This window comes from Thunnus maccoyii, chromosome 17, assembly GCF_910596095.1.
Source record: "Thunnus maccoyii chromosome 17, fThuMac1.1, whole genome shotgun sequence".
Classification (NCBI taxonomy): Eukaryota; Metazoa; Chordata; class Actinopteri; order Scombriformes; family Scombridae; genus Thunnus; species Thunnus maccoyii.
Window position 1 is genome coordinate 15,354,155 of NC_056549.1, and position 15,503 is coordinate 15,369,657.

A 15,503-nucleotide genomic window follows, 5' to 3' on the forward strand; every position below is an offset into this window, starting at 1 on the left:
TACAGCTTTAAGATGCTTTATTTATTGACCCATAACTTATACAAGTTATGATTAAGCGCTCTCTTTTCCCAAATTTAAAATCTCAGAAAAATTTCAGAAAGAGATGGTATCAGATCAATATTACGAGTGGAAAAGTTGGATCGGTTCACCCCTAAAACAAACAGCCTTACATATAACAATAACCATTCTCTTGGCCCAATCAGACCAATCAGCAGTTTGGAGGCAGAGCATGTGACCTACCCAAGAGTCGTGTTTGATTGGTCGCCTTCGAGTGGGGTTACTACGAGGTGATGGTGAGCTGAGCGAGGCAGAGAAGAAAGGCCTCCGGAGCTTCTCCTCCATCCCAACGGGCTTATGTGCCTCTGGATCTGAGGGAGAAGGCAGGTGTTGACAAGAGGTCAGCAGGGAGTAAGAGTAAAACAGCACACACATCGAAGGAGAGCAGGTGGAGAAAGAAACAGGAGATGAGACAAAGAGATGCAGACATGAAGAACAGAAACAGAACAGAGCATATCGACACACAGAACAGAGAAAAGAGAAAGAGAAAACGGTCAGCTCTTGGTCTCTTTAACTCTGTAGCACAGAAGTGAAACATCAACTCCAGCCTGTGGCACTCGCAGCTTTCTTTGTAACAGTCCGAATTTAAATAAACTATAAAACTTTCGTGCTTCTTACTGTTCTGAGTTACACCTCAGGTCCTTGAGGCTTTCACATCAGGCTTTCTCTCTGTCCTCAGGCCACTACCACTGGGAGAGGTGCAAATTTTAATTGAAAGAAGCTGGAGAAACCGGGCCTTAACTAACAATAAACTGAATGGATGATCAAGTCTCATTTTACTGACCCTTTGACCCACCCGAGGAGTGGAAAACAGTTTGACCTATAAATGTCACAGCCATAGGAAAGTACTTAAAATCTGCTCCCCTGAATGTCTAACGAGTCGCATATAATTAGGTAATTTGTTCTCTGTGTGTGTATGTGAGAAGTGACTGACGTTCGTTAAATGACTGCGTGAGAGGGTGTACTGTCAAACTAGAAAATTACAAGTCTAATTGCTGTGTGCACATTAGAACTGAAAATGTCTTTTTAAACTGATTATGAAAATGACAACAGAAGTATTAACTTAATCATGGTCACTGGAAAATGCTGGGCTTGAGAGGATTATGAAAACAGGAAACAAGGCTTCAAGTCTGGAGGATTTTTCTCCTGGAACTTGGGCAAGAATGCACGTATTTACTCTAAATCTACATAAAATTGCTGTCTCATTTCAGCATATTACAGTTGTCATCTCTGCTATAATCAGATCATGGCAATCTTGTCTCTTTCTCTCTAGCCATAATCAGCAGTGGTTCCCAATCTGGGGTTTGGGACCAGGGTAAATCTGAGGGGTCGCAACAGGAGAGGAAAAAAACAAGACAATATGTATTTTCTCAAATCACCTCTGAAATTCTGGAGAATTTTAAATCTTTAAGACTGTAAAATCTATCAAAATGAATCAATCTCATAGGGAACATAACACTGCTTGAACTGCTCATAACTCAAACCTGTAACAAGGGGGCTTCACTGTCGAGGGTCACAAGCCAAAAAGGTTGGGAACCGCTGCTATAAAATATATTGAGGCATTTACTTACTTTACCACTTTTCATTAATTTAGAACTGACACAAACCTCCGCAGCAACAAAAACCTAGTCCAGTGTTAAATACTAAATTGCCTGAAGAACATTTATTTAAATGTGTGGTGTTCCTTCTTATATTGGAAACTATGCTAAAAAAAAACAGTCACAGTTCACTTTAGGCTGATTAACCCAATTGTTTTACTATCAGCAAGACAATGTGCTGTGTTCAGTACAGTGATGAAACCTTTCGTTAATAAGATCTCATCTCTTGTCAATGCTGTGGAGTCCAATTTGACACACAAAGACACACCGTGGTTTAGGATAAAATAAAAAAAACATACCTGCTTGAACACACTGAGTGTCTGTTGTCTCTGTCTGCCCGTTGCTTGCTGCACAGGAACAGCAGGTCCTCGCCTTCTTGCTTTTGTCTGCAAACAAATAGATGACTTTACTAATCCCAAAGGGAAATTCAAGTGTTACAGCAGCCACTTGACATAAATCAAAATACAAAAACAATGAGGTTGGTAAAAGAAACAAATAGGATTAAAGGCTAAATTGTATACAATAACTAAATCAACTGACTAAAATATAAAAAATAAGTAGAATATAACCATAACTATAATATACTATTTGCTGAGTATACACTGTTCAATGATGTTAATATGCTATAGTATAGTACACTGTACATTAGTGCAAGTGGATGTTAGAATTAAGTGTAGATTGATACTTGAATTTACACAATGTATATACACATATATGACAGTATATAGACAGTACTTTGAAGATTATCAACAGAAGAATCTGAGATATAACAGATGTGATGGATAATGTAATAAATAAAAGTCCAGGTGAGCAATTTGTCTTCACTGTCAGAGGAGTCCTCTCTGCTGACACAGAGGTCATTGTACAGACTGATAGCAGCTGGCAGGAATGACTTCCTGTAGCTTTCTTTGTCACAGTAGAGCTGAAGAAGTCTCTGTCTAAAAATGCTCCGCTGTTTGACCAGCAGAAGAAAACTAGAGGATCCATCTACAAATATATCTGAAATGTGCTTGAAACTTGACTTCTTTTTAGTTTAGTAAGTAAGAGTGTGGAAGTCAGGCTAATCAGATAGGTTAATCACAGAAACATTGCTGATTACAACCATTTCCTACTCGTATTTTGTCGAAATAGTTCACTGGACTGTCTCAAGGTTCAATTTCTCACCTTGTTTCAGGGAAACTCACCTTCCTGAGCGATCTCCCAAAGATCTAGGGCTACTTTAAAGGCCTGGGCTACTGTTAATGTCACAGCCTGAGCCTGGAAGGCAAAGGAAAATGAAAGAAAAACACAGTTATGATACTTAAAGAGTAAAAAATAAAACCTGAAAAACAGTTGTAATTCCATTTAGAGGTAAAAAGATGTTTTGTTTTAACTTGTTCTAATCCCTCTGAGATAATTAGATTTATAAATATTAAGAAATACAGTTTTCACTATAAACTAATTTCTCATCTTATTTAGTTCTAAAAACTGGGTTAATTAACAGTGTCCAGTATAAATGCAGCCCATTCACCACACTATACAACTGTAGTCCTTGCAGGGCCACAAGATGGAGCCACACACCATCTACATTCATGCTACTTGCTGCCTCAAGTGCAGTTAATTACAATCAATCCTCAAACAAACTGTTTAAACAAAGCTTAGCAGGTCATGAGGTCAGCATGTTACCAATACATCAAGCTTAATACAGTTACATCAGAAATACAACTTACAATCTTTTTCTTTTGGCAGAGAAACGCATGGCACTCAAGGGTCTCATTGAACTGACTCTGAGAGACATAAGCGAAGACCTTATCCTGAGTTTTATCTGCTGTGCAGTATGAGATTCTGCAAGGGAGGAGAAAGAAAAAAAAACATTATTCCAATTAATCAACACTATCAATCCACCTGACATCAGTGCATTTACTGAGATAAATGAACTGCGCAGCAGACAGGAACCAATTTGTGACATGAACATCTTTTTCAATCATAGGACATGAATACCGAACAAAGGACAGCATGTACAACGCATTAGTCAATAGCCTGCACTCTTAATCAAACCTCATACATCATCAACGTAAGCTACGCTGGATAAATGTCAGTTTAGGCCGGCCATAACTTCGCCTTTGTGCTCAATCTTTTGCATATGCATAAGCAAACCAATCATAGCAAGATGAGAGCGGTTGTTATGAATATTATGTTGATTAAGTCCCACAGCTGGGAATAGTGGAGCAGGAGACAAATGAGCAGCAGTGAGAGATGCTTGAAGCTGTTACTGAACTCTTCAGCACTTCATATTTTCAGATAGAGTGCCTATTTTATGCAAAACTCAATTGCTGATATTGTTTTGTGGACTCAAGGTTTTGCATACAAGGCTCAGATGGCTGCTTTTAATGTTTTTGGTCTATGGTGCAATTCATCCTGAAATTCTCAGTGAAGTGTTATGATCATAGAGGCACAACTTTGGGATAGTGCCATGGGAGAATGAGATGAAACACGCCAGGTTGAGTTTTTCCACTGTATTAAGGTAATTAGTATGCTTGTTTTGTCTCATTTTGTCTCTGAGAACATGCCTACAGAAAGGCATTAAACTGCACGACCGAGAAAACTGTTTATTTCTGAAATGACTTCCCTGAAGGTTACATCATTTATTGCAACTTCTTATCGACCACAGAAAAGTTCCCCCTTAGTGTAGGTACATTTTTTTTAAAAATATCTGAATTTCAACTGTCATCTTAACTCTTGTTATTATTTTCTTTATGTTGTGTGTTCTATCTATGTATTAATACTTTAGCACTTTGAGTTTCACTATGAATAAAAAGTGCGGTACAAAGTATTTATATGGAAAGTCTTGGATTACAAATTGATCTTTTGCTATGACTGTATTGCAGTCATAGCAATGACTGTATTGCTGTATTGAATGAGACCTCATTCCCAACAGTCGCACTGAATCTCTCCTGGATCTAATATTTGGTTTTTCAAGAAATCCAATTGTCTGCAAATCCAGTGATAGCCACGGTCCGTTATTTTGCAATGGTTATCAAAAACACATCTGGACAGTCCACCAAGCCATTTTCGCCCCCACAACAGCTCGAGTTCACTGGAGCAAAGGACACAAAACTGGTGGATTTGTTTTGTCTGATTTTATGCAGGCTATTAGAGGCAGTATCGATCTTGAGTCATCCTTTGTGTCTATCTGAGGTTGCTACATGAACCAACAGCGTGTATCATGTTTGTGGCTTAAATTAGATATGTAAATGAGCCACAGTGAGTGATGCACTTGACCTTTGTCGCTATAATTAAACATACAACCTTTATTTTAAGAAACACAAGGACAGGATTAGCTTCTTTTACTTGCTTTTTTATCTTGCTTCAGTTGTTACTTTTCTCTGAATGCCACACATCAAAGCCTCCCATCTCAATTAGAGATGTCACCACCATCAGCGAGGGAAGATGCCAAGAGGACTGCAGACAGTGCTGTGTGCATCTCTGTATAATCTGCTGTTGCTAAAGTAACTTGTAAACTATACACAAAGGAGATCTGCAGACAACAGCAGCAGCAGCAGCTTATTTGCCTCCCCACTTCAAAAAGGGCACTAAAAATGAAGTAATTTCTTCTATCAAACAACAAGCATGAAATCACCAGCACTTTAACATCTCCCTCTCAGACTGTTTGCTGGCTAGCACCACTGATGCATGACCCACATAGCAATGCCCATGACACCCAGCTATGTGTCCCCCCCCCACCCCCCCCTCTCATCCCCATGCTCCAACTTATATTTGGGCCTTAATTGCAGAAAAATCAGCTGAGAAAAAGTTGAAAGGGATGACCCATTTAAGTTTGGAATACAAGTGTGATGCAACCAAACAAAAGTAGCTGCTTAACATGAACTTAATTATCATCTTATTGACATATTGACTATTTTCTCCCAACTCCTATAAAGTGGTGTGCACATACTTCACTTTACTAGAATATTAAAAAAAATGTCTTGTGTAAAAGTTATTTAATAGCTTACACTGATTAGAATGAAACTGTATTGATTTTTTTAAAACATTTTTACATATCTTTTTATCTTTTCATCTCTGTTCAAAATAAAAGCATGTTTAGCAAGGTTTCAATAAAAGTTATACAAAGGGTCTAAATGAACAAGGACAATCAGATGATGGCTGTAGCCTGGAGATACACAGTCTATAAACAAAGGCAATGCCTGGAAACCAGCGGACTCTTCTGTCTTATCGTATATCAGAGACACCCAGAGGTTCTGACGCATGCATTTTAACAGGAAATGCAGTTAATTTTCCACAACCAGTTGTTAGATTTTGCAGAAAGTTTAGCTGCACTGTGAGCATAAACAAAATTATCAAAAAGATCAGTGCAAATACAGTGCAAGTCTGTTTTGTCTTCAAATATGTGCATTAGCAAGAATATATAACCATAATTTTAACAAAAGGACTGTGTACAAAATAAAATAATGATGATGAACAATATGGAAATCGTGAAATTTGCAAAATCAACCCAATGTCCTATTATAAACAACAAGAGTCTCACGAGTATGAATTTATCATAAAGGACGAGTAACCCAGAAAATTGTTCATTGTATAATGGCATCCATGCGAGATTAATATGAATCTGCAAACAAAAACATCTCATTGGAGTGAATACACATTTAAGATTTAATCTTTTGGCAAAGACGCACAAATTTCTTCTGTAATTTATCTGAACTGTGATGTGATGTGATGTGAATGCATGTATCTTAAAAATCATGCCTTCAGATTTTACTTATTATAAGACAACTGGTACCAGAAAGTAATTACTGCCAATGTTGTGACACACAATGGCTCATATTCATAAAATAAGCATTCAGCTTGAAACAACAGCAGTAAAAAAAAAAAAATGACAGCATCACAGAGTTTTCACTAAGCTTGAACAACAGGAGCTGAGCTGTCAGTATGCATCATATCTCCAAAGGGGCTCTGTGGACTGCAAGCCTTTGATCTCCTCACTGTGTAGTGCACCGGTGTTTGTGAGGAAGAGAGAGAATATCAATGAAAATATTTAAATATTTACAGTACAAAGCCTGAACAGAACTTCTTGCATCAAAGCCTCTGAATCTCAATGAATAAAGCAGGTATGCTGTTTAATACAACAATGAACTACTTTTGTTCAACTTTTTACCCGACATAAGTCCAATAATGAAAAACAGCAGTTTGCTTTTGCAAATATTTCAGCAAAATGGAGTAAAAAGCAAGGCCTCAAACAAAATGGCAAAATCTATTCATCAATGTTGAAGCAAAGAGAAAACACGGGCTCGTCCTGTACTGGTATATCACACTGAGAACATCTATTCAGGGATTGTGCAGACACATCTCACACATATAATGGTGTGTCAGAACAACACACATCATTACACAGGTGGGGTGTCAGTCATAGTTTCAGCTGTGTTTTGCTGATTGATATGCTGGTCGGTCGGTAAAAGCTCTTCACAGAATATGAAATAGTAAAACCAGTCCAGATGAAAGCCGAACACCGTCAGAGCGTTCTATTCATTGGGAGATGTTAGGATCACTGCCAGTATGTTTTCAAATTCAAGGAACAGAAATACAAAGGACACATAAGATGGCATGATTGTTAATAGTTTTCAATACCTGAACTCAGTCCAGGTTTATACAATATTGTACATAAAAGCCTGTCAGTGCTGTCAGTACAGGGAATCAAACCAGCCACCTTTTACTGTTCCTGTAAGCTGCTCCTTTAATCAAACTCCCACCTTTTCTCTTACAACTGTGGGTCATCAGCTATAAAATGTAAGATTTGTTGAATAGTGGTTTTACTTTAAATAAATCTCATCCAATATTTTCGAATTTAAAAGAAAAGTTAAGAAATTTTGAGATACGTATCTGCATTCTTGCCAAGAGTTTGATTCGATTACTTTCATGTCTGTGCGTTAAATATGAAACTACAGACAGGAGACACTTAGCTTAGCTTAGTGTGAGAGACTGGACGCAGGGGGGAAAAGCTAGCCTGACTGTCCACCTACCAGCACCTCTAAAGTTCTCTCATTAACATGTTATATCTTGTTTATTTAAGCTGCACAAAAACTGAAGGGTAAAAAAAAAAATTATGGTTTTACGGGGGGTTGTGTGCTGGACTATTTCTTGGCCAGGAGCACTGACTTCCTAGAGGTCTGTTGCCAGGTAACCAGTGGAGACTCCAGGAAGTCACTGTGCCTGGCCAAGAAATAGCCCAGCACATAATCCTCATTCCCGTAAAAACAAGATAAAACTTATTAATTAGTGAACTTTGGAGGTGCTGGTGTTTTTATTACCTTTGGATAGAGCCAAGCTAGCTGTTTCCTTTGGTTTTAAGTCATTATGCAAAGCTAACTGTCTCCTAACTTCACATCTAGCATACAGACATTCTGACAAATTGATACTGATCTTCTCATCTACTGTATCTCTCAGCAAGAAAATGAATGAGCTTATATCTATATATAAGTGCTGAGCGTTGGTTAATATATCACTATCAATATCATTATACAAAATTAGATCAGCTGGGACTTTTGCTATCCTAAAATACGGTTGTTTAAATTTCTGTTTTCCAGGTCACATGACAGATAAAGAGACAACAAAATCTAAAAATTTACTGTTCTGGCTGAGTGAAATGAACAGCAAATGCTGTATCTTACATGTTTGATCATCATTTCCACATTACTAGTGATTTTTTTTATCTTGTGAGTATGTATTGTATATTCTACAAAACTAATCTGCAAGGTATTGCTACATTACACTGATAGTGTGAATTGATATTGAGGTGATATTGTCATTATCACCTCTGCGTGGTGTAGCTCTTGACCTGATCCAAGCCAGCAGTTAGACTCAGAGAAACACTACGAGACAGACTTGCACATACTGAGAGATCAAGCTCATGATAATGCAATTTGAGTGGCTGATCCTGCAAATTAGATGCGCTGTAAAGTGTGTTGTCAAGATCTGTGAGGTTGTCATGGCTGCTGAATTCAACATCAGGTTGTGAATGTGTAATGCCACTGATTCAAGATGATACTGCATTGTTTGTGTGTGGGTGGGTGGGAGGGTATGTGTGTGGGTGGGTGTGGGTGGATGGGGTGGGAGGGTCATAGCTGCGAGGATCCCATTTCCAATGCAGTGCACAATGCCTTTCCTGTCTGTTTTCTATCCCACACTAAGCTTCCCCTGAGGGAAACAGCCCTGGCTTCCAGTAAGTGCAAATACACAATTAACTTTACAAACACACACATTTATAGTACATACACACACACAAACACACACACTTGCATGTTCAAGTGTGTGTATTTGTGCTCATGCTCATGCCTTTACACACATTCATCCAAGCATGACTATATGTGCACACACACACACACACACACTTATCTTGTGTATCTAACTCTCCCTTATTTGTTATGCACAGTAAACACAGACTGATTTGATCCATTCTCTTACATCTACACTCCTGCACTGTCTTTCATCCTTCACTAGCTTTCTTAGCCAATAAATGGATTATGTTCAAGAAAAATAAGACAAGAAAGCCGGGGCAGAAGGGGAAAAGGGGTTCTGAGGAGCTGGGATTGGGGGTGGGGTCTCATAAAGGGAATAAATCAATCCTCAGTCATCTCAAGCTCTGTCTGTGACCCTTCAATCTATCCTGTAACAACACTCGGGGGTGTCAGGAAAGACTGGCAGCACAGGTTTCAAAGTGGGCAATTAGTTGTGGGTATTCCTGCGTTCAGAGTCTGTGACTAGAAAAGAGAGATTTCTTCCCAGACAGTAGAAGTGGAAAGGGGGAAGGTGAGGAGGGGAAGATAAGGAGGGAAGAGAAGGAGATCAAAGACGAGGCTGATTCCCCTGGCCTGTGGTCTGCTACCGCTGATAAGATGGATCAGAAGAGGATGCAAACCTGTGCGCGCACACGCACACACACACACACACACACACACACACACACACACATCCCACAATCACTGACTAGCCATACAATGTTTCGACTGTAATCCTACATGACACGAGGCCCAGTCTATATTACAGGATGGTATCCAGAGAGGGAAAGTCAGCCAAACGTACAGAGCAGTATCACAAACCACACTGATTTGGTCGAATGAAACCTTGCATGATGCTGGAAAAGGTTAGCTTTCATTGACACACAGAGAGACTGTAACAGACACCCCCCAGCGACCCCCCTCCTGCCCTTCCATTATTGGTTTCCAAGTGAATTGATCAAACATGAGACTCACAACAGCTCTGAGCAGAAAACTGCTCGTTTTATTCCTGCAAAAAGACCGCAAGCAATGGATAGAGGGAAAAGTGACCTAGATAAGAAATATGATTTGTTTTTAAGACTCAACTTGAAGGATAACCAGCATTTTTAACCATAAGTAATAATTCATTTAAGTAGTAATAATTCAGTTCATAATTCTGGCATTTAATAAATACATTTGAAATAATTATATATCATGTCATAACACTCAACCATACTACACTCTGCATGCATTGCAACTGCTTAATATTCTCCATGAGAATACTGAATACTAAATGAGGTCAGTGCATCTCACATAGGATTACTATTGCACAGTAAATGGCTTGACACACTGACAGTCCAAAAATATTGTAATTGTATTGAATGGAAATGTTAGTTATAAGTGTCTGGTGCAGTACAAATGTGCACACTGCACCACTTTGTAAGTTTCTCTTTAAAATCTGATTTTAATTTAGTGTTTTTCAACTTTTTTTGACCTGGAATGTCATTACTGTTAGTTTTCAATATAGTGTATGTACCCAGGACTCCCTACAAAACAGTAATGATGATACTGAGTTGCTCATTCTGGCAAAATCAAGTAAATTAATGTGACGTATTGTATGAGAAAATAGCATTTACCTGTATATGGAGACATTCTCTATGAGGTCTGTAGTCTCCGTGTCTGTGATGATGATGCCTTTCGGTGAGACCGTCAGTGTTACTTTACGAAACTTCTTAGCACTGGCTCTGGCCTGTAGATATGAAAATATGAAAATATATACACAGACATTGAAATAAGATGCAATAAATATCACCTCAGGTTTAGACAGAGCTAACCTGTCACTCTGATGTAAATATAAGATGATCTTACTTAGTAAACCTCAACTGTGTCAGTGGCTGCTGAGCAGCAACATAAGCAGCCTGCATGAGTTGTCCCAGAAATGTGGGAAATATATAAAAGATGACAGAACGGGGGGAGGAGAGCTGTTATGTGTAGCCCAGTACAAGTACTCGAGGTCGGGCTGGCAGCCACTGACTCCCCCTGCCGATATGCTCCATCTGGAGATTCAGAAAACACGGCCATTTTGCTGAGCTTGCGGTCTGTGAGAGTGCCTGTTGACAATGACAGTGACCTCCTTAACATGCAATTAGCCAGCAAATGAGAACAGTTTATTTCACACCCAAATGATAAAGTTAAGAGTCAATGGAGTGACTATGAAAGAATACAGAGGGGACAGAGGAAAGGAGGGAAATTAAAGGAAGAGATTCTCATCCTTTACTGTACTTTTATACATTCACTCTGCATATTTTTTGTAGCAGGTGAAATAAAAGGCACTAGTGGAGAAAGGCTTAAAGGGGACATATAATGCTTTTTGTGATTTTCTGTTATTTTTATACTTTTACAATGTTGGATGTCTACATTAAAGATGGTCAAAAGGTCCAAAATTTGAGGTGAAACTATGTAAAAATGTTCCCTGAAAGTCAAAAGTCAGGGCTTCAGCCTGCTCTGGAGACTTAATTTGCAATGTCACTTCTACTTCCTCCTTGTGATGAGAGTGTTCATGCCTGCCCACAAACGGCCGTCTATTCAATAGTTTTTGTTGCTAAGATTATTCAACGGGTTGTTTGCATTGTCCACTCACATATTTTGAATCAGATTTAGGATCAAACATATACGGATGTAAAGATGTAAAGAAGTTAAATCCTACTACTATTGTTTGTTTATGTAGCCTCCCATGCTGCTGGAAGTCTGCTGAGTCGCAGCTGAGCAAGCTAACCAATCAGAACAGAGTGGGCTCATGGGGAAGGGGGGCTCACAGGAGCTAAAACTGCCTGTTTCAGACATCATAAAAGTAAAGACATATCAGTAGAATATAAATATCGACCTGGAAATGCAGATGATACATCCCCTTTAAACAAAAACTAGGACTTCTGCAGTACAACAGGAATGGTATCATGCTGTAGGAGCCTAAATTACCTGGTGAAAACGAACAGCAGAACTGGAAAACTAACATTACAATCAGGAAGGAAACGGTGCCGTAGTTGACTGTGGCAGCTCATTCATGTAGGAAGTGCTAACAACCACATTTTCTGCCATCATGTTACTTGTGTCATGCCACAAGGCAAAAACCAATCTGTCAGCTTGAGATACGCCAAATTCAGTCTTTCTCTGCGTTTGGTCCCTCAATCATGTCTTATCATGTCTGACTAAAGCATGTAGCAAATGGAAAAAGTCACAAATGTATTCAGTAATCCCATTCAGGTTGATTGGTTTCCAAGGGAACAGACAGAGACAACTGAGTTTCTTTTTGTGTCCTGGTATAAAATCAATTGAATCTTAATCCTGCCATTAGGCTTGGTTCAGTCTCTAATTGAGAAGTGGGGGGTTTCTGATTAGGCAGGCTGCACCAGGCTTTTCTTTCTGCCTTCCAACAGATTAGACATTCTTATTGTTGGTGGCATTCAGGGAGTAGGTGAGCTGTGTGTGTGTTTGTGTGTGTGTGTGTGTGTGTGTGCATGACAGAAAATGAATGGAAAAAACATGAATATAAGCTTGTTTGATTTTTAATGCAGGTAAATAATCAGATTGCTGTTTTGTGAACAGCCTTGTCGAAACTGAATTATGAATTGATGTAGAAAACCATGCTCAGAAAATTGCGGCTCAGTGTTGTTAAGCAAACATCATATCACTGATTTGACTGCTGCACATGTGCAACCCTTGATAATCCTGGATTAGCAGCTACTTTATGTTTCCATGCAGCCATACTGACCTTGATATAAACATGACCTGACTACAACTACGTACATGCCAAAATAATTGCAAGCAGTTAAGGTAGAATGGTAGAAAATAATTCATTTTAAAGTAATTCTGGTGGGCAGTTCAGTATTTTACTGAACATTTGAATTTATACTTTTTCCCAAGAAAAATATTTCCTAACATGGAATGCCACAGAGTGCCATGGATACTGAATTAGATGATTATGACGGAGTCCACTGTGATTTTCTATCCATGGGAATACATATACTGACCTGTGACTGACTCAATTACTGTGACATAAAGGACATCTTATAAAATAAATGTAAAATAAAATAAATCTTACAAAATTCATTCTCCTTTTTATTGTCTGTAGTGGTATCCCAAGATGTATATGCTGTATATGGTGCGACAATTTTCCAATTTCTGACAAAAAATTGTCCTGGGTCATCAAGATAACATGGATCAGATCTATTGTGTCAAATTTGACAAGTATTCCCCATTAGGTCATTCTGATAATGTGTATTACAGTTTGAGGCTGTAATTTCACAAATCCACAAGGGAATTTCTATAAAAAGGATCACTGTAATTGAAATCGTCACAATGTCACTCCCACATTTCCAGTTGCTTCCTGTTGCTCGCCGTTTCCTGTATCCAGTACTCGCGATGAAATCAAAGTACAGCGAGCAGGGTGTCAAGCACTGATGACAAAATGTCAAAGTCAGTTGTTTGAGTCAAAAGAGGACTCAGTGACTCACTGTGGCAACAATCCTGCGAATGGCAGCTGAGGCCATGTCCTCTCCTTTGGGCTGGCCCACCAGTGTCATACCCAGGTACTTCACATTGAACACCATCCCCTCCAGTAGAGTCTCCTTGGTGTCCGTCCAGTTCTCTGGCAGCTCTGATTGGACAAAAAGTGAAAAATATATAAGTATGATTATAATCATGTAAGTGCTTTACTAAATAAGAGCCCAGAAAAATATCTAAAACTATTATCATCTTTTCAGAAGAACATGTCACATAAGCCACTTAAATAGACATATCACTCCATGTATGAGATGAAATTAGACACTATTTGAAAGTGCCTTCACAAGTGCCACAACTCTAACAAAACAGACATTTAAAAGTCTAAAAGTCTGTCAGAATTAGTTTTCAAGTCAGTGTCTTCTTCGCATAGTTTGTTGAGTAGACTGTTTACAATACTCAGCACAGACAGCATGTGTGCTGGCAGAGGAGCATCACAGCTGATCTGTCAGACTTTGCACAAATTCTGTGTGATTTTTGTTCGAGGGCTTACGTCAGAGCTCTGCAATATGTATTTATTACACTTGTCCGCATGTAAAAAGAAAAATTGAAAATTGTGTGCGCATTGAAATATAAGAATAAGATAACAAGATCAACTTTACTGTGTCTTTTATGGGTTCCTTCAATAAAGTAGATGGTCATTTCATTTTGTCTTTGAAACTCAAACAGCTGGACTGCAAAGCCATCCATCCATAATCCATCACATTCCACACTACATTTTCTGAATTTGAATGTATACTGTATCGTAAAATCCACTGAGATTTGACTGAGATTTGTGATCATCCTTTACTGGCTAAGAAGCAAGAATTTCTGCAGTAGAAAACCCTATATGGACAAACATATATAGATGGATACATGTATATATATAAATAATTTTGCAGCACTAGCTCCAAAAACCCAGCATGAGCTGTGCTCTGATAGACTGCACAGAATGACTGCAATGTCCTGTTGTTGCTGTGATTTCCAACAGGTAGCAACCAAGCTGTCCTCTCTAGCTGACTGCTAAAGGCAGGGAGGGGGACTGCGCCCGTGCAGAGAGCTTAAAATATCTCTCAGCGACACCTGGACACCCTGCAGAGGAGCATCAGGAGGGGAATAACTTACAAAACTATGCAACAGACCACACTCTGTGATAAAACTTAATGGGACGATCAGTGAAACATGATCCATTATTCCACAGCATTTCAAAGTATTATTTAAAAAGTCTGCTGTGATAAAGGCAATCAAACAACAAATGCATAAGCAACTGATAAACAGACCCTAGTGCTTTGCCCTCCTTTCTTTCCCCTTGCCATACAGAGGTATTTCTGCTCATAGCACAGATTAGGAGAGTGAGATTGACAAAGAGTATTACAAGAGCATGGAAAGAGAGAAAGAAAGAGAGACACACACACACTCAATCCGTGTCCAACACTCTACTGGGATATACTGGCACTGAATCATCCGCATGGGATGAGCCATCTGTCACTGGCAGGCCCCATGCAGCTGTGAAGGCGAACAGCAGAGAACACCATCCCCTTACACCACTTCCAACAACTCTGAATTATTAACTCATCTTCAATCACACTGCAGGGGCCGCTTCAACCAGAGAGCACATTTGATGTTATTAAATGTGATTGCTTAGGTAAATGGTGGATATCATAGTTTGTTCATTCGATGGTGTTAAAAGAGTAGAATTTCACATTTTGCCTGACAGAGCACAATGGGGCTTAAAACAAAAAACAAAAACAAGAAAGTATCACCACTTGACCATTAACTAAACCCCTCCGTTTGTCCAATAATAGGTTACCACCTACAGTAGGCACACCAGGCCAGTATTTAGCCTTTCAAAAACCAAAAAACACATTAGCAAAACTCTTAAGACTGAATTAAACAGTGTGTTTATATAGCTGCAAACACCAGCACACCTAACAACCTTGCTATCTACAACAGTAACTTATAACCTAGCACTACTTTCAGGGCCAAGCACATCCTTATCTAACTACATTACATCTTGGGCTTATGGGTTACGATAGGTGTGAGCCAATGCACTATTATATCAGAG

At 39.0% G+C, this 15,503-nt stretch overlaps 1 protein-coding gene across 8 annotated transcripts in view; it reads right to left on the reverse strand.

Moving 5' to 3' along the window:
• The window catches only part of si:dkey-71h2.2 (low density lipoprotein receptor adapter protein 1), a 59,051-nt gene that overhangs the window by 24,638 nt on the left and 18,910 nt on the right, over positions 1 to 15,503 (reverse strand). For all 8 annotated transcript variants that reach the window (XR_006092060.1, XM_042390365.1, XM_042390359.1 and 5 more), the window contains exons 2-7: positions 13,414 to 13,556; positions 10,540 to 10,652; positions 3,365 to 3,479; positions 2,840 to 2,912; positions 1,955 to 2,041; positions 241 to 368 (exon numbers count right to left, since the gene is read on the reverse strand). Coding sequence is in view for 7 of the 8 variants with exons in the window: in XM_042390365.1 (XP_042246299.1) it covers positions 241 to 368; positions 1,955 to 2,041; positions 2,840 to 2,912; positions 3,365 to 3,479; positions 10,540 to 10,652; positions 13,414 to 13,556 (659 nt within the window). In the remaining variant the exon portion in view is untranslated. The remainder of the gene's footprint in view (positions 1 to 240; positions 369 to 1,954; positions 2,042 to 2,839; positions 2,913 to 3,364; positions 3,480 to 10,539; positions 10,653 to 13,413; positions 13,557 to 15,503) is intronic.